Below are 25,211 nucleotides of genomic sequence, written 5' to 3' on the forward strand. Positions count from 1 at the left end.
GCTTGGGGCCCGATCACCAATAATCGGCAAACTTCCTGCAACAGTTTTCCGTCAACCTGCTTTGGCTGTTAGGCCTCACCAGCACTGTTTTGCTGGGTGTTGGCCACCAAAGTTACGGTTTAGTGCCACGCCAATGCAAATCTATTCACAGTGACCGTACGGCTCTCTAGAAGCCGTACGGTGACCATAAACAAATTTATCTTTGCCATGTCTTGACTATGAGCTATGTGATGCAACTTGCTTACCAAAACTGACTTTAACTGAAACCGCCTTTCGGGCAAAGTTCTCCACCATCAGCGGTGCCAAAGAGGTGGGGGATAGAGCTGCTGGCCAAAGATATTATATGAACGCTTCGTGCATTCATAAATGGAGACTGTGTTTTACTAAGATTTAAACATTCTATGCAGTTATTGCCATGAGTTATACACAAGAAATTTTTTGTTCTTTTCAAGGTGTTGCAATTGAGGGGGAGGCTTATACGGGAGCAAATACGTATTTTTGTTTGTTTTGAATACTTCGAAAACTTAGAATGCTGAAATTCGAGCCAAAGCAAGTATTGACTACAATAATCAATAAAATATTTGAAGATATTGAATATTCACACAAGCCTTGCATATACAGATATGACACATATGTGATGGGAACAAGCATGTGTAGAAACGTTTAATTCTGCTGACCAAGTATATAATGATAAGTCTGTTGTACACAAAAAAGGTGACCTGTGCACCAATCGTTTTTTTTTTTTTTCTTTCTATACCAGCTTAAAAAGTACTTGAAATGTTGCGGGGGGGTAAAGCGGCTGTGAAACTTGTAAAAGGTGCGATTTAGACATCAAAAATACCATATTGTTATTACTACTATGTTGCTTATTAAGGCCCATGGCGACATCTTGGAATAATATGTTGGTTCTATTTGAAGCTTCTTGTTTGTTCACTCACATCTGATAGCTCTGAGTCACTTATTGCTACCATAGTTGATTAGAGTCATTACTAAATTCTTTCTAGGTCAAGAAAAAAAGAAGCAGTTGGATATGTTCTCGGAGGACATGTTTGCTGAGAATTATTCTGTAAGTGAAAGAAGCATTTCAGATCAACGTTCCTGCTCTTAAAAGCTTGTGTTTTGTTTGTTTTTTAATTCTGAATCAATAACCTGTCGACCAACATTTCTCTTTTCAGAGTCCCAACTCATTTCAGAAGATATCATCACGAGCTCAAGAAAATCCCAACCTTACTGACAACTGGGATGATGCAGAGGGCTATTATCGTAAGTATTGTCAAATGGTTTGGTTGTCAATGTTTGTGGCTTAAAAGGATGTGAAAGAAAGAAGAAACAAACAGAAAGTATGCCAACTCTTAACTAATTTTATTTTGTGAAAATGCTTATATATTGGCTGCTCGAATTCATAGGTCCAAAGAGAAGAAGAAATAAATATATGCAACCCAACTCATTGTCACACAGTCGTATCCAGAGAGTGAAACTGAAGGAACATTGATAAATATGTCACCCATTTCTTCTACATGAAGCTACAAAGCTTTGTACTATGTTCGGGTAGATTGACAATTTTCCCTTCTGTGAACAATTTTGACCTTGCAGGATGCCACAGAACTGATTTGCTATATATTCAGTGTCCCTGTGCTTTGAGTTGTTAATTTGCCCTCATTCTGCAATCTGCTGGCCTCCTGGTTAGCTCAGATGGTAGAGCCTGGAAAGGCGTTGGTCCCGGGTTCGGACTAATTTTTCCTCAACTGTGAAGCTAAAAAAAAAAAAAAAAAAAAACGCACATGGGTTTTCTTTGTAGTTTCATGCTGCGTTAGGGTGGATGACAAATTTCTGTTCATGAACATTTCTCCACCTTGTGGGATTTGCAGAACAAGATTTTCCATAATGGTGCTCCTGTACCTGGAAATTGGGGATGCAATTTAATTTAGTGTTCTTGTTTGTTTTTTTTCCCCACTATCCAGGTGTCCGGATAGGTGAAGTACTGGACACACGATACACTGTTTATGGCTACACGGGTCAAGGAGTCTTCAGCAATGTGGTGCGAGCAAGGGACATGGCACGAGGAAATCAGGATGTTGCTGTGAAGATTATACGGAACAATGAAGTCATGTGAGTAAAGGCACATTTTACTTGATGAGCATTCCCTTTTTATAGTTCTTGGTCTCTTGTGAACTCCAGTGTGAAATTAACAATAATGAGGGGAACTGAGGGGCTCAATCTTTGTTAGTCACAACCATATGAACCTGACAGATAATGAAGCCAAGAAAAGCACGAGGAAATTATTATTTTTTTTTTATTGAAGTGAAGAAATGATAAGCTAGAGAGGAAAATGAAAGTGGACGAAAAAAGAACTTGCCACTGGTGTTTTTTTATTATTATTATTATTATTGAAGTGAAGAAATGATAAACTAATGAGGGAAATGAAAGTGGACGAAAAAAGAACTTGCCACCAGTGGGAGTCGAACCCACATTCTCCGTAGAGGGTGTCGGTTCGCCTCCCACTGAAGTTGCATCTGAGACATAAATACTTGTTATTTCTGATACAGTAGACTTTCGTTAATCTGACCCTAGCTGTACTGATTAAATTGATTGAATTGCCCGGCAAATCTAATTAAACAAGAGGCAGAAAAAACACCGAAACAAACTGATCATTTGATTTGATTTGCCCAATTCTGATAAGCTCCCAATTCGAATGCACACCCACTTTTTATGTGTTGAAAGCAGAAAACTAACGTAGAAGTAACATTAGAATTCATAAACAAAGGAAAATCTTAACACTCACTTGATATTGTAGCAAAAGAAAAAGATGAAACCAGCAAGCTTTACTTTCACAGAATATAAATATTATTTACTCCTAATGTTCAATGTCATCACACTCACACAGCACTTTATTGCTGTCTAGGAAACACATGTCCTCCATACAATCCATTGTGCATTTGATACTCCGCGTTCATCATCAAAGGACTACATAACAATCGCAAATGGGATGGTGGCCCACACCTAGACTGACCACTTCGCTAATTAGTCCTGCGATGCTTGCAATTCTCTGGAATGCGAAGAACACATGTTGTGACTTGTTGCTTGCAGCTTGGCATGTAAATTAACTTATGTTTAGAATGAGCTGTCATAGTCTTTGATTAATCGAAGACTTGCAGTGGTGCATGGTCAACAGTCATGCTACTCAAGAGAACTGTCGCCATCTTGTGATGGAAACAGCGATGATGCTGACTAGGCTGGCTCCGACGGTAGGCTGTTGTGAATGCCACAAATGCAGTTCTCATTTCATATCCGATTGCACCACACGGGCAACTTTTGCACTAATTTTCTTGCGGTACTAAAAAAAAAAAAGCCACATGTTAGAATCTGACAAATAATGTAACCATTCATTCAGAGCTACCATTCTTGCTTGAAAATCTTCCTAGGGCAGGTCAAAAATAAGCATTTTTGGGGAGGATTCAACATAATGTTACGTCTGAAAACTGTAGGGAGCCGCCTTTGGGTTCTTCCCACAAAGCGACCGCTTGACCTACGCCCACCTAGACGATGACAGGGCCCGGGTCTGATTATTGAGGGCCAAACAAAGAAGCTCCCGTCGAGGTGACAGTAACCACCACATTCTGTGGAAGCAGTAACGACCGTCAAGGCCAGGCTTGTCAATTCGCTACAAGCTGACCATCACGGCGAGCCCTATTAATTGATGCAATTGATGCAAGGGGCCAACGTCAATGACTTCTGTGGGAACAGTGTGGTCTTCAGATTCCTGATTGCCTCATGGTTGCCTCATATGCGGGAGCAATTGCGCATCATCAGAGGTGGAGTCCGGCAAGTTGGTACAATGTCATGGGTGGCGTGCTGCGAACACTTCGACCCTTCTGATTGGCTGGGACAGAGTATAATTGAATTTCCTCTTATAGGGACCTAGGGAAAGCGAGGGCTTAAAAAGTTGATCTTGCGTACAGTGTAATGTGCTGACATGTGTGTGCTGAGGGTGGTAGCGATATGCGAGCTCCACCGAGGCATCGCTTTGGTGACCCCAAAAGGGGCCTTTTAAAAAATGCGAGAAGATTGCCGTGGCAGCCCGTCAGCTTGAGAAATCCAGCAGAAACGCTGTGGCGAGATGGCCAGAAGCATCTCCCCACGTACTTCGCACTGGCTTGCACGAGAAAACCATATGTCCGTCAGCCTTGCTTGCTTTATGCGAAGCTTGCTGACATTCTTCTCCAAGGCATCCAGGTGCTCCACGTAGTGAAGCGGAAGGTCCCTCACGAAAACAAGCTCACGAGGGACTGAATCATTTACAGGACCTCCCGTGGGGACAATGTTGGGGCAGCCTGCCCCATCGCGTCGGCGCTGTCATCATGGCTGTCACTGTCACTATCTGATGCAAGCATGTTTGCGACGATTGCCTCAGCGGTTAGAAGCACTTCGTTTCCAAATCTATAGCAATGCACTTTCTTTTCTCCGGCAACGTCGTGCATCTTCCCTTTCAGCGGCGAGTGAAACGAGGCTGAGAAACCACATGGCCAAGAACGACTTCGACGCAATGAACAAAGACGAGCACGAGTGATTTCGTTCGTTTGCAGAATTGCGCAGAATGAGGCCGCAGCGAGCAATCTGGGAGCAGCGGCGGCAGCGTTGTCAGCGCAGTTGACGCGGTCCATTTGTGTTTTGGAGGGTGGCGTGGTGCAAAGTTATGGACGCAGCCCATTCGTGTTGGGAGGAATGAAGGGGGGGCGACGGCAGAGATGCGTGCGGGGCTGGCATGCATCTTTCATGGAGAGAAGGGCAGGGCGGCAGTTGGGGTGGCGAGTGATCGTGCAGCAGCTCCTATTTCACTTTTCCTTTTTCCTTTACAAGGACTTCGCATTTCATTACGTTTCAGCATGGACACCCAGCAGCCAGACTTCGTTATAACAGATAATGCGGCATAGTGACATTGTAGTAAGTGGGTTATTTCTCCATAGAACACATACAAAAGTTGACGGTGCAGCAGCTTTTCATTGTTATAACCAATATATTGCTATAACCAATATATTGTTAAAACCGGTATCGTCTTAAGTGGGTTTGACTGTAGTATGTAGGGGCTGTATGCAAACGGCAATTCGTGCAGGTTGTATTCCTATACCCTGTGCAAGAGAAATGATTCAGCTAGAAGGGATGTAAAATACAATGGAATAAATATTGATATCCATACAACTAAAATCTTTTGGCTCATTTCCTTTGCCCATATTGGGGCTATTATAAATGTGACATGCTTTCATTATAAATTAACAATGTTTTTTTAACAATACAAATAAACTTAGTATTGTTTTTGACGAAAAAAGAACAACAAATTCTTACATTATTTGGCGATGTAATATTATCTCTACGAGACGAGCAGCTTGTAGCTTGCAAAATAATAGTTTGCACTCTTGATGATCATATATACGCTCGATGAAATGCTCCTTCAAGTGGCACTGGCACAAGACTAATTAGGTTGAAATATTTTGTCAGCACGGCGAAGGGCTATTTCGCGTTTCACGAAAAGTTCTGGGTCTCAGCGCATCGAAACCAGTGATATTTTTGCTCCAGGCTTGCATGTTTGTAGCCGAACCTACAATTTGGCGCAAAGCAAGTAGTGCCCCTCCAGCTTGTTTTCTTCTGTGCAGGAATACTTTCACTCTGCCCCGGAGTCTAACGAGCTTAGTATTCACAAACACCACCTGCAGCATTCACTTTGCTCCTTAAATGTCTAAGGAAATTACGGGAACTCCGAGTTATATCAGGACTACGAGCACGCAGACCATATAAATGATCGCTTTTCAATAAGACTCATTGCAGCAAGAAACGTCACACTTTTATACTCTCTCACCATAAACTTACCACTTTCAAGATTTAGTGTGAAAAAAATTTGTTGAAATATTACAGACTCGCTATAATAGAGTGAGTAGCAGATGATGCGCACTTTGTGATAGGCCTCTGATCGCAGTGCCACTCCTGCTGTCATGATGCGGAAAAGCAGGGAACTGCACTGGTCGGCACACCTACCGATCTAGCCACTGTAGCTCCGCCAAGAGAGAGACTGCCTTAAAGGGGTTGCAATCGCCATTGGAGTCAGGCACATGCTTGCTGACCAGTTAGTTTGAATTGCCCAGCGAGGACCAATTTAAGGATTGAGATAACAAAAGTTTATGCCCATAGAAATTTATGGGCGCCTGCCTGAACCTTTGGTGATTTAATCAGAGTTGGAATTAAAGGAAGTGTATTGTATTTGTTATAAGCATACACGCCAATATTTTTGAAAAAATTCGTGATCAGGTCTATGCAGAACAAACATCAGACCTTTTTCCAACGATTTATCTGCTACTAATTTTGATGGCTTGTCGGCACCTTGCTGTGCCAACGTGTGACACGAGAATAACAAGTTACACACATGCACTTTGCACAGTGGCTAATAGTACACAACTGTGTGATTGGGGTAATCACACGGACTGGCAAATTGGCTTGGCAGTTTGCCGTTATGGCAGGCCATAACGGGCATGCTTGTCAACAATGTGCCATTTCAAGTTGCTGTTGCTGAGAACAGTCACTGACTGATTTTTCAGACATAGAGGAGCTGCATGCAGACCTGAACTCTGCTACTATGGTCATCAGTCTAGCCCGTGCGTGGGATCTCAGTCATTAGACGATATGCAAAACCTGCAAGTGTGCTTCATCTCACACCTTCTTTGATGTAACCAAGATGGCGGGCCTCGGGCTGGAATTGTAATCGAAGCGTCAACATGCAGGATGGTGACATCATTCCTGCCGCCGTACATTCTCTGCACCGTCCATACTTTCAAAACACGTTTCTCAGCTTTAACAGCATCGCTACAGCGAGAGCGTGGCCATATTGGTTAGGGCAAGGTAGCTGTGTGGAAAAGCCTGATTACAGACTTGCGCATATCATCTATTGATGAAACCTGCTCGCACAGATTTATTGTCATGGTGAAGAAGACCAGGATTAGCAGGCTAGAGATGGTGAAGACAAAGTTGTGTGGTTGCTGCTAGTGATTGCCATTGCAATTGTGAACAGATTAAAATAGTTACATAGAAAGGAACAAATGTCTTGGATGTAGTTTATTCTCAGAACCATCTATATGAATATGAGATGGCAAAACACTTCTTTTTATATGTAAATGCGTACAATGTCATCTTAATAGTGTGTTGGCAATTGTAGCTAGGCTGATACCTTTCCTGTTGGCAGAGAATGAATAATAGCCATCGAGGTTTCCCTGAGACTTTCGAGGTCTGCTACTGTAAATAGCGGTTTGTTGAGCTAAAGTAGCTACAGATTTTTGTAGTACTACTAACTTGTGAAGCAATAGTAGTGTGCTTATTTGGTCATTATTCAGTTCAAATTTGAAGCCCGAAATTTTGCGCACCCCATAGTGGTTATTGATACAGGTCAACTTAGGCAGTGTCATCACTGATGAATCCCTTTTAAGTAATCTTAGACCGAGACTCTCATTGTATAGTTTGCTGTAGCTTGTTTTAATAAACAAACTATCAAATATTTTTCTTTTTTTTTTTGAGGCCTAATATTGTGGGACAAAGTTGCAACTGAATCATACGTAGTACCAATATAACTGTGTGAAAGAAATCTTTTCAGAGCTCTTTATTCATTGTGCATTTCGTATTGTTAGAAATCTTATTAAATAAAGATGTTTACAGGCACCGTACAGGGCTGAAGGAACTCGAAATGCTGAGACGTCTCAATGATGCTGACCCTGATGACAAGTTCCATTGTCTTCGGCTGTTCAGGCATTTCTTTCACAAACAACATCTGTGCCTTGTTTTTGAGCCACTAAGGTGAGCAGCTTCCTATTTTGCGCTTCCTTCTAGAACTAGGAGAATAAGTGTTCTTGTTAAGCACTTTTTAAAGATGCTGATAACACTACAATGCCTACTGCTTTGCAGCTCAATTTTATCTAACACCAGCCGCCATATCCTGGACACCAGTTTTAATTTCTGCGCATCGCCATTTAGTTCAAGGGACAAACCTTTCATATTAGTGCCAGCAATACTTGATCTAAGCTAGTACAGATACGGCAGGTGCCATATATTTTAGTACAAAGTACCAAGTTGCTGGGTCCCAGTTCGGGTACTCTTGATTGAAGCTCCAGTCAAAGCTCATGTGAAAAAGATGTTGCTTATGAGGGTTCTTTTTCCGGCTTTTGCCAATGACCTTCACTTTTTGATAAAACATAAAAGAGTACATTAATTTTTTTTGTGTGGATACACGGTGCACATGTCAAGTCTTCCACTTGTGAGTCATTTTTCAAGAAGTGAAGATTTGGCAAAGACTGGAGTAGGCATGCTTGGTTGGTACTGGAAAAATTCTGTAAAAAAAAAAAAAAAAAGAGAAAAAAGAAACAAAGGGTGAGGTGCATCAGTAAGTGACCTTTATGTTTTGTACTGTTCAATTCAGACATGATTTTTAGATGTGTGCATGACCACAACATCCTGGCTCCTCTCCTGGCTTTCTGTTTTTGCTGCTGTGCAAGCACTTCTTTAGGCTAAATATTTGGTGATGCTTTCACAAAATAAACAATTGAAAGTAATGTTTGTCTCATAAGTGTTACTGCAGTGTTTTTCTAGTTTGCATAATTTGTATTACTTGTTCCTGCTCAGTATATTGCTTACTCTTTCTTTTAAAGTGTATTAATATTCTGCTTTAAGATGAAATAAGTTCATCTTGTTTTCCAGCATGAACCTTAGAGAGGTGCTGAAGAAGTATGGTAAAGATGTTGGTTTGCATATAAAAGCTGTGCGGTCCTATAGTCAGCAGCTGTTTTTTGCCCTCAAACTTCTGAAAAGATGCAACATCCTGCATGCTGACATCAAGCCGGACAATATTTTGGTAAGTTTTGCTCATAATAGCTTTTATTGTTATGGTTATGTTTATTGCATATTTGTGCTGGTGATGCAGTATTTTTGCCAAATCAAGACTTTATTTTTTAGTTTAGCTTAAGTATTTATCTGAGCTGATGTGGTAAGGCCACATTTTAAACTAGGAAAGTGAGAAATTTTAGACAGTTGAATGTGAAGTACCACTTGTTTTACAAGGTGGAAATGATTAGCGTCTTCAGGATTGACGGAAAGGGGGCCAACATTTGCTAAATTTTTGGAATCTGCCTTGTGATGATTGTTTTGATATAGATCATAAGATCTGTTACAGCAGCAATCCACCTTTTGCATGACCATAGTGTGCTTGCGGTGTGCCCACAACGGAAAGTGTCTGAAACAATTTGGCAAGTGTCAGCCATTTTCCAGAGTAGGCAGCACGCAAATCGGGAGAAGCAGGCAGCTCTGGTCACCTGTGCAGCAGGGGGGCTCAAACAATGTTTTGGATGAGAACTTTGTGTCAGGACTTTTCTGTCATTGTGGCCATTGAGCTAGCTTTTCTGAGCAATCCATGACAGCATGGAATGTGCTTTGAAGCATTGTCATTTGATAGCACGAAGACAGGTGTGTAGAAAATGTTTTGCAATTATTGCTTACCCAAAAGAGAGTTCTTTACCTAAGGAGGTGCCGTCTTCTTAGCTAGGAGGCTCATTTCAACCGTTGTTAGCTGCCAGTAATGTGATGTTGTGCTGCTCGTTTAGTCCACTTTAGCATAGACAAAAAAAAGAAATGAGCCGTGTGTATAGTATCTGTGCAGCTCAGACGGTCATAAAATTTTGTTTGAGTGGCCAGGCAAACTGCAGCTGTCTCTTGTAATAGCACTGTCAATATTGCAGTTACAGAATGGGTAGCATAGGCTCCACCTTTAACAGGATGGCCAGAAGTACTGCTGAAGTCCTTTGTACAGAGACCGAATGGCAAAATAGAAACTGCCTGTGCGCAAATAACCTTTGTAGTCCTTGACTATTTGGCATTTAAATTTCTGATGTGCTAACCACTGTGTGCTAGCTGATCTTCTTGTTCATAGGCAAGTCTTTTATTTTGTTTGTTCAGTCCTTGCCCGCTGTGGTTGCTCAGTGGCTATGGTGTTGGGCTACTGAGCACGAGGACGCGGGATCGAATCCCGGCCACGGCGGCCGCATTTCGATGGAAGCGAAATGCGAAAACACCCATGTACTTAGATTTAGGTGCACGTTAAAGAACCCCAGGTGGTCAAAATTTCCGGAGTCTTCCACTATGGCGTGCCTCATAATCAGAAAGTGGTTTTGGCACGTAAAACCCCATAATTAAATTAATTGTTCAGTCCTTGTTACAGAATGAAATCGAGGGCATAATCCTGCTAACAAAGCTTATTTTGATGCCAAGAGAAAACCACTCATGTGGCATGTGGCTAATAAACAGAGCACAGAGTCAACATAGCTCATTTCACATTGCGTACCTGCTTGTTGTAGCTGTGGTCCACTGCCTATTAAGTTCATTACGCCGTCCACAAGGTAGCGCCACGACACAATGCAAGAGGCAGGTGGCTTTATTTTGTACATGTAGGGACATTCAAAGACATTTAACAAAGCTATGTACACAGCTGTGATGCATCGAAATCTACATTCTTGGAACATTCTTAATTCATGCCTGTGTAAGCCACTTGGGTCTTGTGGCGAGGCAACCTCAGTTCCTTAGCAGACAGGGCGTTCTGCTTCTGAACATGATATCACAGGTGGGGTGCTTGGATGTTGCAGCCACTGAGGTGGACAAAGCAGAAATAAAAAAGTGCTTACGTTATGGCATTCTGGTGCATGTCTAAAAATTCAGAGTGAGATCACAATCTGGAGCCCTGCATAACGACATTCATCATAACCCTTGGTGTCACTTTGGAATACAGTTACTGTACACCTAGAAATTTAAGTGAGGGGTGTGTGCGAGATTTGGGAGAGGGATAGTGATTAATATCTTCCATGGCAGTGTGTCCGACATCATTGGAAAGCATTGGAAATGTCCGGTTGCAAAGCTGTTTGCTGTAAGTAGAAGTGGCTGTGTTTGGCTCTGACTGAGCAAAGTCATGGGAACTCAGCTGTGTCAACTCAGCGTGTCAACGAAAAGCATGCCAGAATTAATGAAAACATAGCATAATTATGTGCTTGGCAAAGATTTTGCTGGAGTATTGCAGAAAATAAAGGTGGTGCTTTTAACACGGATGATAGCCAACACTTACTACAAAATACAGGGTGCCCCCAGCTGTCATGCACCAAGCATGAAAAAGTCTGATCATTGAATATGTGAATAAGATCAAGTACATGTCCAGAGTCTGGTTGAGAAATCACCAGTTGGGGGTGAGGTGTGAGGCGTGGGATGGTTGGAGTGGAACAGTTCAAATATTTCGACTACCATCTAAGCTATGTAGTTGAGGAAAACTGTGACAGATGTTACCGTACATACCGTATTTACTTGATTCTAATGCATCCTCGATTGTAATGTGCACCTGTTTTCCGTGACCAAAAAAAAAAAAAGGAAATGCTGCCCTCGATTGTAACGCACACCAGTTTGCGGTGACCTAAAAAAAGAAAAGTCCTTTACAGTGTCGCGCACCTCATTATCATACAGAAGTACAACTTTCTTTCATTTGGAAAAACAAAGATTTACTCCCAATGCATTAAAGTTGCGATTAATAAAGAAAGTTGCAGTTTCGCCCGAAAGGTGAAGCATTGATTGCGATAGCAAATTAGTATGCAGCTATACGAAAAGTAAGGATAGTAGTTTTATCGGCTGTATAAACTTTTATACATTCGCTTCCTAACTAAATTAACAAGCATGGTGCCACGTACGCACAAGCAAAAATGAACACGTCTCACTCATGACCGTGGAAACTTCTTAAGAGAATGCTGGAATGAGAAGGTGCGCTAGCAGAAGCGAGAGAATTGACCTTTGTGCGGCCTCTCACTTCAACATGAACTAAGTGACGAGAACACAGCGTGATGTGCCTAGATGCGTAGACTGTCGCTTTCAAGATAGGGGCCGTGCGGCCATGTCTACGCAGTAGCCGCCGGAGTAGAACACCTCTTCTGTTTGCGCCAGTCCCAAACGCATGTTTCAGGAATTCCGAATGCCTGTGATGCGGCCCGATTTCCGCCCATCTCCGCACACATGATCACTTTCCTTTTAATTGCTGCATCGTGATGAACACTTTGCATGTCTTCGCAGTCGGCACTTCCATGCCGACAGAGCAAACACAGAAAACGGGAAGACAGACGGTGGGCTAACCTAAGCGTACATACTACAGCACATGGAGGAAGCTACGGCAGCTAGGCTCGAAGTGTCTATGAGGCGGCCATTTTGAAATGCCGATGGCAATATGGTAACACAGAGTTAGGGTCGTACTCGATTCTAAGGCACAAGTAATTTTTGGACCCGTTTTATCGGGAAAAAAGTGCACGTTAGATTCAAGTAAATACGGTATATAGTCTCCTTTGTAATATGTGGCCACTTCATCGTGGAAAAGTGGAGGTGAACGGAAAATCATTATTTACACTGCGCAAAGTAACTAACTGTAGTAGTTTTGTTGTTACCACTCTACAAGCCAAACTACACGTACGTGTGCTGGTGCACGAAAGCTTGCACCCATGCGCCTTGTGTTTGCCGCGCCTCGCAAGCAATGGTGGTTTGAACCTACAAGATGCGCGCCCACTTGGCTCACTATTTTTGCCTTGGTAGGCATTGTTTCGTATTTTTGTGAGGCAGCCATAGCACTGATATTTGTCTGAAGAAAATATCTGGGCTCGTGCCGCACTCTGACGCGTACAATCCATCCTGCACCATCTGCACATGTGTGAGGCATGTGGGCGCGAGCTTTCACGGGCCAGCAAGCGTACGTGTAGTTTGTCCTTTAGGATGAAACAGCAAGGCAGATTTGCAAATGAAAAAAATCTTAAAAATAGCATTTTTCAGTGACTGTTCCTCATGGAAAAAGTTTACTCTTTCCTGTGCCCTTTGGGAGGAATGGGACAGCGCAATGTGGGAGGAGTAGGACACTATACAACATCTCTGTTACTCTACTGCATGCTTTTATTTTAATTGCAGATTTACTCTATATAATTGGCTGTTTATTCTTGCATATTTATAACTGTCTCAAGAACGCTTCTTAGGTTAGAATTACATATAAGCATGTATAGTGCATGATGAAGGGACTGCACATATGTCAGAGAAAGGCATCAGGGAAACGGAAACACACCTTCAGGAGACAACTGGCATATCAAGTGGTGACAAGTCCATTACTATAATGTCAGAAAAACTTTAGAGAGTGGCTTGTCCCTCCCTGACAGTGAGCTTCAGAGCATACTGACAGGCATCAGGGAAACGGAAACACACCTTCAGGAGACAACTGGCATATCAAGTGGTGACAAGTCCATTACTATAATGTCAGAAAAACTTTAGAGAGTGGCTTGTCCCTCCCTGACAGTGAGCTTCAGAGCATACTGACAATCGACATTTAATAGGCATCAGTACTTTTTGCTTGTACAATTGACAGAAAAAAATGGTCTTTTTTATTGGCAGCAATTGAAAAGCACTTACGGCAGGGGTATAGTTGAGAAGTTAATAAAAAGAAAAGGAGAAAAATATACATTTTGTTTTTTCTGCTCATCTAGATGTGTGTAAAAAAAAAAAGCAAAGGCATTTTGTCAAAACCATCAGAGCCACAAATGGCTGAAAAACTAAGACTGAGGTCCTTGTTTGTGTTCAGTATCGACTTGTCCACGTATAATGTCAAGTAGACAAATATTTAAGGCCATATGTAATGTCTCATTTCTCCAACATGATGTCTCACTCCTCCCAAAGGAAAGAGTGGTGTGGGGCACACCTTGTCTAAAATCTGGTTGTCATGCCGCGACTGTGCTTGGCGCAGCCACGCGCACCAGGTTCACGTTGAACTGAGAGGCAGCACGAAGGAGAATTCGCCTGCCGCTACTGTCGCTCTTCATCACGTCAGTGTTCTGAAAGCGCGTGTCCGTGGTCATCGAGTGAGATGTGTTCATATTTGTCTGTGTGCACTGTGACACCATGCTTGTTAACTTATTTAATAAGCAAATGTTTACAGCACTTGTTAGAGCTACTAACCTTACTGCGTATAGCTGTCTAATAATTTGCTATTGCAATCAATGCCTCACCTTTCGGGTGAAACTGACTTTTATTATTTCAAATTTTCATGAATGTCCTTAAACAAAGAATTTGTGCTTCATTGTAGCTGAATGTCTGGTGTAAATTTAGAGCAGTTTAGCTTTTATCCATGCGATATATAAAGGAAGCAAAAATAAATAAATAAATAAAAAACTTGAAAACTGTTCCATTCAGCCTTTCCCCTGATTTTTACGTCCTGACATCCATTAAGTTAAAGGGGCCCTGAACCACTTTTTATGAAGTCCAGAAATGCATTTGACATTAAATGAGACTATTTCAGAAATACTTTGCTGCAAGAAGTACTTGAATGCATTCAGCAGAAACGGATTTATTGGCCATCAAACATTGTGTTAGTGGTGCTTCCATTCCTTCAATGACTTGGGTTGCGAAGGCTATGGCAGAGCGTGGCGTGCCCACAATGCTCCACCTACTGAACGTCACTGTGGTGCACAGTTCAAATTTGATTTTGAATGTTCACATGGGCGCCACTATTTCTGATTTTGGTGCCTATAAAGCGCCAAATGCGGTTGTCCTTAGTGAGCCGCAGTGCGCCCAGCCAACGGACTCATCATGGCAGCACGCAGTGGCCGAGTTATCTGTATTACATACCAGACTGCAGCTACATGCAACTCCAGTACGTATGCGCAGCATTTACTTTCTACACAACAAGGCTTGAGTGCCTGCTTGCACTCATATGCTCCAGTCTGGCCATGCTATGTGGTGTGGACTGGCTTTGTTCTGTACCAGCTTGACCAACAGACAGTATCCACATCAGACGTGCACATTTTGAAGCGCTATCAATTGTCAATATGAAGTGAGGCCTGCCGAGGCATTTAACCAGGAGCGGTCAGGGGTGAGTGCATGTTGGGAAGCATGGGTGTGGTCTGACCTTAAGTTTCGCGTGGTTATGGGCTAGTTGAGTGTCAAAACTAGTCGAAATTACTGTAATGAGACCCGATGGCTACAACACCGATAAGCGGGGTGGCCAAAGTTTAATTCCTACATAGGCATCTGGGCCGAGTGCAAGCAGACGATAGTCTGCTTCTTCCGGAAGTGCGTAAGTTTATCGAACTTCAAAAGCAGATAATCGCTTTACTTCAGCCTGTTTATTAAACTGCGTCAATAAATGTACATAGTAACAGTAGGAAGAAATGTACTGATCCAAACACCATTCTTGATTGATGTCAGCTATTGGCCAGTAGCAGCTGCATAGGGGAATCTGATATATTGTACCTCCTATATCATCATCAACCTATTTTATGTCCACTGCAGGATGAAGGCCTCTCCCTGCGATCTCCAAAAACGCCGTCCTGTGCCAATCATTTCCAACTTGCTCCTGCGAATTTTTTAATTTCATCACCCCACTTAGTTTTCTGCCATCCTCGACTGCGCTTCCCTTCTCTTGGCACCCATTCTGTAACTCTGATGGTCCACCAGTTATCTATCCTACGCATTCCATGGCCTACCCAGGTCCATGGTTTTTCTCTTAATGTCAACTAGAATATCAGCTATTATAATTTGCTCTCTGATCCACATCGCTCTCTTCCCGTCTCTTAATGTTACACCTAACATTCTTCGTTTCATCACCCTTTGCGCGGCCCTTAACTTGTTCTCGAGCTTCTTTGTCAACCTCCAAGTTCCTGCCCCATATGCTAGCACTGGTAGAATGCATTGATTGTATACCTTTCTTTTCAATAATAGTGGTAAGCTTCCAGTCAGGATCTGGCGATGTCCGCCGTATGCACACCAACCCATTTTTATTCTTCTGTAAATTTCCTTCTCATGATCAGGGTCCCCTGTGAGTAATTGATCTAGGTAAATGTACGCCTTCAGACTCTAAAGGCTGATTGGCGATCCTGAACTCTTGTTCCCTTGCCAGGCTATTGAGCGTTATCTTTGCCTTCTGCATATTAATCTTCAACCCCACTCTTACACTTTCTCTGTTAAGGTCTTTAATCATTTGTTGCAATTTGTCCCCAGTGTTGCAGAACAGGACAATGTCATATGTAAACCGAAGGATGCTGAGATATTTGCCGTTGTTCATTACTCCTAAGCCTTCCCAGTTTAATAGCTTGAATACTTCTTCCAAGCATGCAGTGAATAGCATTGGAGAGATTGTCTCCTTGTCTAACTCCTTTCTTTATAGGTATCTTCCTACTTTTCTTATGGAGAATCAAGGTAACTGTGAAGTCTTTTGTAGATATTTTCCAAGATATTCATGTATGCCTCCTGTACTTCTTGATTACATAATGCCTCTGTGACTGCTGGTATTTCTACTGAATCAAGTGCCTTTTCGTAATCTATGAAAGCTATATAGAGAGGTTGATTGTACTCTGTAGGTTTCTGAATTACCTGATTGATGACACGGCAGTGATCCATTATAGAGTATCCCTTCCTGAAACCTGCCTGTTCTCTTGGTGGACTGAAGTCAAGTGTTGCCCTTATTCTATTTGAAATTATCTTGGTGAATATTTTATACAATACTAGAAGTAAGCTAACGGGCCTATAATTTTTCAATTCAACGTCTCCTTCTTTTTTTTTTGAATTAGTATGTTGGCATTCTTCCAGTTGTCTGGAACACTTGAAGTCGTGAGGCATTTCATATAAAGGGCCGCAAGCTTTTCAAGCATGATATCTTCTCCGTCTTTGATTAAACCGACTGTTATTCCATCTTCTCCTGCTGCTTTTTCCTGGTTCATGTCTTGCAAGGCCCTTCTAAGTTCATCGCTAGTTATAGGAGGGACCTCCCATATCCTGTTCATTACTTCTTTGACTGGAGGTAGCATGGCTGCTCTGGGTGCTGTACAGGTCAGTATAGAACTCTTCTGCTGATTTTACTATATCATGGAAATTGCTGGTGATATTACCCTGCTTATCTTTCAGTGCATACATCTTGGCTTGTCCTATGCCACGTTTTCTTCTCACTGATTTCATGCTGCATCCATTTTTTACTGCTTCCTCAGTCTTGCGTTATAATTTCGAATATCCCTTACTTTCTCCTTGTTGGTCAGTTTCTACAGTGCCGCGAATTCCATCTGATCTCATCTGAATTCCATCCGAGTTGGACAGTTTCATTCTTTGTCGTTTCTTTATTAGGTCCTTCGTTACTAGCGAGCGCTTGTCTGCTGGTTGCCTTGGTGCCTTACCTGCTACTTCAGTTGCTGCTTCTGAAGCCAGTCTAATTACGGTTTCATTCATTACCTCTATATAATTTTTATCCCTCTGTTGTAAGGCTGAATATTTTTTTGCAAGCACCAACCTGAATTGGTCTGCTTTTACCCTTCCTGCTCTAGGTTTGCCTTTTTCTTCTTGACTAATTTTACTCTTTCTCTCTTCATATTGAGATAAATCTTAGACCTCACTAATCTGTGAGCACCACACTTTATCTTACCTAAAGCTTACCTAACACTATGCTGTGAATGGCAGAATGTATGAAATCTATTTCATTTCTTGTTTCTCCATTAGGGCTTTTCCAGGTCCACTTTCTGTTGCTACGCTTCCTGAAGAAGGTATCCTTATTCGGAGCTTATTCCTTCCTGCGAATTCTACCAGCATCTCACCTCTAGTATTCCTAGAATACATGCCGTAGTTGCCAACTGCTTGTTCACAAGCCTGCTTTTTTCCCCACTTTTGCATTGAAGTCACCCATGACTAGAGTATACTGAGTTTGCACCACTTTTCTCATCGGTAATTCAACCTCTTCATAAAACAGTTCTATTTCTTCATCATTGTGAGTGGAGGTTGGAGCATACGCTTGTACTACCTTTATTCTGTACCTCCTATTTAGCTTTATTATGACTATTGCTACCCTCTCATTAATGCTGTAGAATTTGTCAATGTTGCCTGCTATGTGATTATGGATTAGGAATCCTAACCCGTATTGCTTCTTGTCTGGGAGTCTATAGCAGCGGACGTGGTCGTTATTCAGCACTGTATGAACCTCACCAGTTATTCTAACCTTACTAAGGCCAATAATGTCCCACATAATATCTGATAGTTCCTCAAAGAGTCCCGCTAAGCTAGCTTCACTCGAGAGGGTTCGTGTGTTGAACGTTGCCAGGTTCAATTCCAGTGGCGGTGAAAAATAATCTTTGTCCAGCCAGCATTAAGACTGAAAATTAAGAAATCTTTCTGTTTGCGTTCGAGCGCTGTTCAGGGTGGTTTTCTGCTTCAAATACTAAGCTTGTTGAAATTGCCTAGTTTCTCTGACCGTGATAGTGCTCGCTTCCGAGCCAAATAAACAATACTGTCCTACATAACTTCTCTATCGCAGACAATTGGAGTTAGTTTTTGAGTATGTACATTGCTCTGGGCTGTACTTCTGCGATTTTCAGGGTGGTTTTCTGCTTCAAATACTAAGCTTGTTGAAATTGCCTAGTTTCTCTGACCGTGATAGTGCTCGCTTCCGAGCCAAATAAACAATACTGTCCTACATAACTTCTCTATCGCGGACAATTGGAGTTAGTTTTTGAGTATGTACATTGCTCTGGGCTGTACTTCTGCACCTTAAGGTAGCCTCACTGCATGTAGAGTCAACTCACTGAATGCTATAGTCAAAAGCGCAAATCCTCGTTCTTTTTTCGTTTTCTTCTTTTTGTAACCTCGGCCTTCTAATCTGAAGGTCGTAAGTTCTAATCCTCCTCTAGTACACTACGTCTCCAGGCTTGGAGTGGCACCTGACATCGACATAAAATGCCGAGGGCCAGTGGGGCTATACTAGTCCAGGTGCAACCAAATTAGGAAGGCCCACTAAGCGTCAACAAAAGACACTCCCTCACCAGAAGAGGAATCGGCCTCCCTGGTGCAATATTTGGCCACTACCTCCTTCATGACTCCTTCAATAGCTGAGATAAAGTGTCCAAAAAAAGAGTGGGAAACAGGCTTCTGTTGAAAAGGGAGCATTTGAGAGAAAGCTGACTTCACGCTCCACTTGCAAGCTCCATGTGCCTCGGACTGCAAAACTTGGCTGAGATGTTCACAGCAGCGTATGCTATCAGTGGTCTGTGTAAATTATTAAATTAATAAATAAATTGTTGAGATGTCAATTAGGGCATTGTAGAGAATTGTAAGAGACATCAAAATGAAATGAAAACAAATCAGTGAAATGTGAAAAATACCGTGTGAATATGCACTTGCGCTCATGGTATAGCTGTGCCATCAGACAGCCTCAATAGGAAAGCAAGCTGTTCATCTCAGGCTCACCACTCATGGCAGCGTGTTTCCATAATGTTGATACACAGTCATCGCTGGGAGCTGTTGGCAAATCATGGAAAGAACATGCATGTGTTGCCACTCGGCCCAGTTAACAGATGGACATCTTGCTTTCTGCTGATACTGTTTAATGGAGCTACTGGGCTTCTTCGATTATACAGTTCCGGACTGTCTCAAACCGTCCGCGGCTTCCAGTCTGACTAGCCCTGATAGAAGGGCACGTCACAGTTGCATGATCCAGCTGTCAGAGACTGCTTGAGCTTTTACGCGAAAGCACCATGACCAGAAGTCATTTTCCTGTCTACTGTCGTCTGCTCATAGCTACTCATAGATAGCATCACTACTCAGCGGATTCATTATCATGGGCTCCAAGATGGTGTAACCTCAGAGGCCATGTCGCTGACATAGCCATAATGCTTGCATAGTGGAATCGCAGCCTGAGCACATAGAATGTGCTCGCAAAGCAAAGTTTACTGTGCATTCTCGCTCTTCGGGCCACTTAACTGGTGTATTTAAAGGGACACCAAAGCGAAACAATAAATCAGTTTAGACTAATGAAGCATTGCTTGAGAACCCTGCAGGCAGTCATTTCCAAAAAAATAGTTTGAATATTAGATGAGAAAATGAAGGTCCAAGTATCAGTATTTGAATTTCGCGCCGAAACCCCAGCCCCGGTAAGTCAGCGTGACGTCAGGGATTCCAAAGTATGTTTTCGCATTTGGGCTGCGTTGGCTGAATAAAGGTTCCCGAAACTTGCCAAGTTTAATATTTGGTTCCTTTAGAACACAATGTTGTCAATCTGTACCGCTATATATAATTAGTAGGCCCTCGATGATGCCATCAAAATCCAAGACGTCGCAGCCCCCAGGTGCGGGAACTTAGGTAGGCGTCGCCACCCATATTTCGTTCTTGCGTTTTTTCTGGCTTACCAAACGTCTTATCGTTGCAAGAGTGGTGTTTTTAGTGTTGTAGAACGGTAATTTACTTAAGCAGAAGAAATCATTTTTCACTTTAGTGTCCCTTTAAGCTCCCTCATTGCCTGCGAAAGTTAAGCAGAATTTCCATACGAACGTAAGCAAAATCTCAATCATACCACATAGTTGTTCATGCAGAAAGCGGCCGCTGATATCTTTAAATCTCATGAGACCATGTACGAAAGGCTGACACGCGTCTTGGACAGAGCGCACGTACACAGTCTACTGCTTCTGCACATCAAAAAGCAAGTGCTCGAACTTGGCAGCAGAAAAGATCAACATATGGGAACAGTAATCAGTGAAGCTCCTATTGTATACAATCTCAGCTACCAGCGAGTTACAGCCACATATGCAATAGGATATGCTTCCTTGCACCCTGGTTTCTCACCTGACAGGTGAAATCCGCATATTTACTGCTCGTATATTTTGTGAAACGCAGATTTTGTGAAACGCATCAAGTAAAGCAAGCATGTACACCTGATTGCCATGCTTGTCTCTTAAAAAAAAACATGGACTAAATCTGCAGGATTACACGGCTTATGAAAAGCTTGCATAATGGCACACAAAACACCGATGTAAGAGACGTGATAGCTAAGTGCACAATATTTGCCGTCTGGAACATGCGAAGTATGCAGAAGCACACTGCACCTTTCTTAACATGGCGGCAGACGCCAAGTGCATCTTTTTCAGACAGCCATCGTTGGCTAGCTACTTGTGTTTGTCCGAGCAAAAATCTGCAGACAGCTCCTACAGTCTGCGGGCAGTCCGGAACTTCCGGTCTGTGAAAAAATGAGCATACTTCTGACAACTCTGATTAGTGGGCAGAGCTTCTGAAGTTGTCCGAGCAAATCGAATGCAGCACAGCAGTTCTAAGCAGTCCAGGACTGTCAGGCACTGCTAATTGAAGAGGCCCACTATCTTGTGCGTGCAGGCGGGTAGTCAAATGGTATATTTAAATTTTCACGGAATTTCTCTATTGCTGGAAAAATAAACACGTAACATGTATGCTTGGAACTATCTCATTCTCACCTCTCTTACGATTCTCTAAAACTCTCTAGTTGACATCTTGACAATTTAAACGATTAAATAGCTACAGAATTAATTGTAAATAACTAATTGCATTTCAGGGATTAAAAATTACTGGTGGTTTCTCAACTGGACTCAAAAAGCATGCACTTAGTCTTATTTGCGTAGAATGATAGTATTTTTTTAAAGCTTGTATGATAGCTGGGACACCCTGTATATAACAACCACATGGAACATTTACAAAGTATTTGCTTCAGTGTGGCATTTCCTGCTTTCAGTGCACTTAGCAGGGCAATGATGCTGTTATTGCTGAAATGTCTATCATGGAATATTCAGTTTATTTGAATGCCACATGGGATTACCGTAGTTACCACATGCAGCCATTATACAGCCTATTATAAACGTGCTGAAAATCCTTGGCATTGCTGCAGTCAAATGCTTTGGAAATATTCCATGTGTTTGCTATGGTAAGTCATGCCATGGGAAACTTTGTTACTTCTCTACTTTCAGCTTTTTCTTTGCCACTGCTCTTACCAGATTATGCATGATGGTGTTTATATTGAAGAGAATGACTTGCCTGTGAGGGAAACTTGCATTGCTGGCAAAGGCATATTCTAGAAAAGCAGACAGACTGCCCAGTGAGAAGTGGTCTCCATGTTTGATGAACTGATAAGAGGTGTTAGTACTATCATGTTGGAATAAAACATGAGCGAAAAATAAAGTAGAACTCCCCTTAAAGGGTGCCCTGAAACACTTTTTTAACATAATAAGAAAATGCTGCTGATCTGTAGACGAGGCTCCTGTGAACATGAGCCAAGTATTTGCACTGCATGCAGAGTTCACAATCTGGTGTAAAAATCGCTTGCTGTCTCCTATGCAATGTCGTGAAGCAGCTGCTTTGCAAGCAGCCAAGCCCATCAACAGCTGTTGGCTGATTTTGTGGTCGTGAGGACATTCTCAGTAATACTACAATTGCTAATTTTGAATTATATCGATGAAAAATAGTCAATCCCGGTTATATCAAACTCTCAATATAACGCCTATCAGTTCGATATAGGGCATAATTCGATGTAAGCCTGCTGAAGAATTGGGCATCATAAAAGCACATACCATTTTCTAAAAGCACTTTATTGATGAAACTAGCTTAGTTTCACATGAAATAGTCCTGTATTTTCTTCTGCTTCGGCAATTTCGCTGCCTGCGATGCACGCACTTCTCCACATTAGTCTAAAGAGTTGGAGCAGGTGCGGCCGCAACCTTCCACATTCGTGCAGAAGTGCCGGACTTGTGCGAGTGCACCAGTCACCTCGGATGATGTCGGCAAAGGATCGACATTGCTTTCCTCATTGTGCCCACTATCACTTGTGCTCGTTGTGCTCCGTACGATGTTGGCAATGTAGTCTTTGTTTTCGGGCTCTCCCGTGGTCGCGACACCATCATCCGCACTCACAAACTCGTCGACCGTTGATCTGTCAGAGGCTTGTGGAAATTCAGACAGCTGGCTCCAAACTTTGGCGACACCGGCAATGGCTTCGTCGCACTCGCCAGTATTTTCAGAGTCGTCACTGGGCATGCGGAAGCCGGCACGTCTGAAGCAATTTCGTATGAACCCCTTGCACACAGCCGCCTCAACGTCGCCGTGCGTACGCGTTGGGCACCACGGACACTGGGTTGCGAGTTTGCCCACTTTAGCCCTTATCTTCCCCTTATTCTTCCTTCAAGATAGTGCTGCGAGTGCTCTGCGGAATATTGCACGCTGCGGCGACATCCGACTTCTCACTGTGTTCGACTCGATTCACGATTCACGCTAATCAGCTTCACGGCGAAAGGCATATTTTGTTGCTTTGCACTAGCCATTACGGCAGCACAAGCGGGAGAAGGCCCACAAGGTGCAGACACAATGAACCAGAAAAGCAGTGAGGCCACGGGCACTTCCAGCATCCTGCACGACGAGGGCACAAGAGCCTCTGATTGGCTGTTCGAGCAAACGCTGCAGTCGCGCCAGGATCCGTTTTCCCAGGGGAGTGTCCATGGCTCGCACGACGCGGCGTGGTCACCGTAGGCAGATCTGGTGAATGGAGCCGTGTCGCTGGGTTTCCCCGCCGCCACGAGGGAAAGCCAACTCCTGGGGGCACTTTGCGCTGCTTGACGTTCAATATATCGGGAGTCGCTGCTATTTTTGTTCGATGTATTCGTAATTTTTGCTGTATATACTCATTGTAACTATGCCGTGCTCAGAAATTGTTCGATATACAGGATAATTTGACGTAAACGGGTTTGATATAGTCGGGTTTGACTGTACACGTCTGCAATCTCAAAAAGCCAAAAAAAGAAAGAGGGTGTCATTTTTGCTTTTCCAGTCTTCGCATGCCAGTTGTGCATAGTCGCCTCCGTCTGTTGAGCATAGCCTCTGAAATAGCACCGGCATGCTGCATAGCGTAGGTGCTGTGGCTGCCACGGTGTGCTGCAGTGAGTCCTCTTGTCGGCAAGCCAATCAGACAACCATGCACATTCATTAGTCTCTGTAAGTGATGTAGCTCCAGGCGCCCATTTCATGTCTAGAGAGAGCTGTACATGCCTGAACCTGAAGTAGCATCGTAAAGAAAAAAGCAAATGAAAACAAAACTTCTGGATGGGGCCTTGCATACTTGTCATCTCCCTTGTGTAGCTTCCAGCATGCTAGTGGAGGCAAAAGGAGAGAGAAAGTCACACATCAATGCAATAACTCCCTCTTTCATTATACTTGAAAGTTTTTAAAAATTCTTGCAAGGAGGTTCATGTTGTGACATCCTTCAATAGTGAAGCCATTCTATGATTAGTTAAAAAAGTGTTTCAGGGCCCCTTTAAGGTTACTACAAGTTGTGATGTGGAATCGTTGCATAACGAGGTACTAAAGGCACCCTAGCCCCAGAGCTAAGCATCTGTCAATGAACCGCACTAGTGTTGCACATACTGATTAATGCGGAAAGGTTGTGTTTCATTCCAGCGTGGCGTACATTGGGCAATGCTGTGAGTAGTGTCTCATCTTTAATAATCTGTTGGTGTTCATGAACTTTTCTCATTCTTCTTACTCCAGGTAAATGAGACGAAGCTGGTCTTAAAGCTATGCGATTTTGGCTCAGCTTCTCATGTGGCTGAAAATGACATCACACCTTACCTTGTCAGCAGGTTTTACCGTGCACCAGAAATAGGTGAGATGACCTTTTAGTGGTTTCAGACTTATGCTTCATATTGACAGAATTGCCTTTGAAAGGTAAAATAAGGCTTGTGGAGTAGGGAGTTAACCCATTAAGGCCCCCAAAAAATGTACTAGTTACATTTTGTTGATTTTTCGTGTCAATCTTTTTACACTGTAAATACATTGTGAAAGTTTTGTGAATTGCGCTTTACTCTTTGAAGCGGTACGATAGTGTACTTTATCAAGTACGCTGGGCCTTTATGTGTGCTGGACCTCTATGAGAGCAAGACCTGATGTAGGTCACAAAATGTACATGCTATATCTTGGAGCTTCCAAAAACTAAAAGGCTTGCAGCGAAGAGCCAGACGAAATTTTACGCAAGCCCGCATAACCTTCTGGTAGCAAAATTAGCATTTTAGTGGGAAATATTGTTTGTTATGGAGGTGTTTTTACTTATCAAGTGTGTAACATGACTTAATGAAGTAACAAGGAAGGGCTTTGCTGTTGCTTTCAGAGGCACGCACAACGCAAATATATTATTCACGCAGATCTAGACGCAATAATTTGCAATGAATACAGGCATTCAAAACTGAAGCATTCAGCATTTGGTTCAGTGGTAATTGAAACATTTAAGAGACTGGTGACGTCTCCTCTAATGACAGTCGGTTCTTGCATTACGATCCTGTTGTATGATTGCTAGGTGTCATTTTTGTTAGAATTTTCTGTCATTT

General features: G+C 42.7%; 1 protein-coding gene across 4 annotated transcripts in view; it reads left to right on the forward strand.

Moving 5' to 3' along the window:
- Prp4k (Pre-mRNA processing factor 4 kinase) overlaps positions 1–25,211 on the forward strand; it is a 118,067-nt gene that overhangs the window by 55,141 nt on the left and 37,715 nt on the right. For all 4 annotated transcript variants that reach the window (XR_007602389.3, XR_007602390.3, XM_050193493.3 and 1 more), the window contains exons 9-14: positions 1,005–1,066; positions 1,176–1,263; positions 1,962–2,109; positions 7,693–7,830; positions 8,728–8,881; positions 24,379–24,493. Coding sequence is in view for 2 of the 4 variants with exons in the window: in XM_050193493.3 (XP_050049450.1) it covers positions 1,005–1,066; positions 1,176–1,263; positions 1,962–2,109; positions 7,693–7,830; positions 8,728–8,881; positions 24,379–24,493 (705 nt within the window). In the remaining 2 variants the exon portion in view is untranslated. The remainder of the gene's footprint in view (positions 1–1,004; positions 1,067–1,175; positions 1,264–1,961; positions 2,110–7,692; positions 7,831–8,727; positions 8,882–24,378; positions 24,494–25,211) is intronic.

The sequence above is a fragment of the Dermacentor andersoni genome, chromosome 1 (genome assembly GCF_023375885.2).
Source record: "Dermacentor andersoni chromosome 1, qqDerAnde1_hic_scaffold, whole genome shotgun sequence".
Classification (NCBI taxonomy): domain Eukaryota; kingdom Metazoa; phylum Arthropoda; class Arachnida; order Ixodida; family Ixodidae; genus Dermacentor; species Dermacentor andersoni.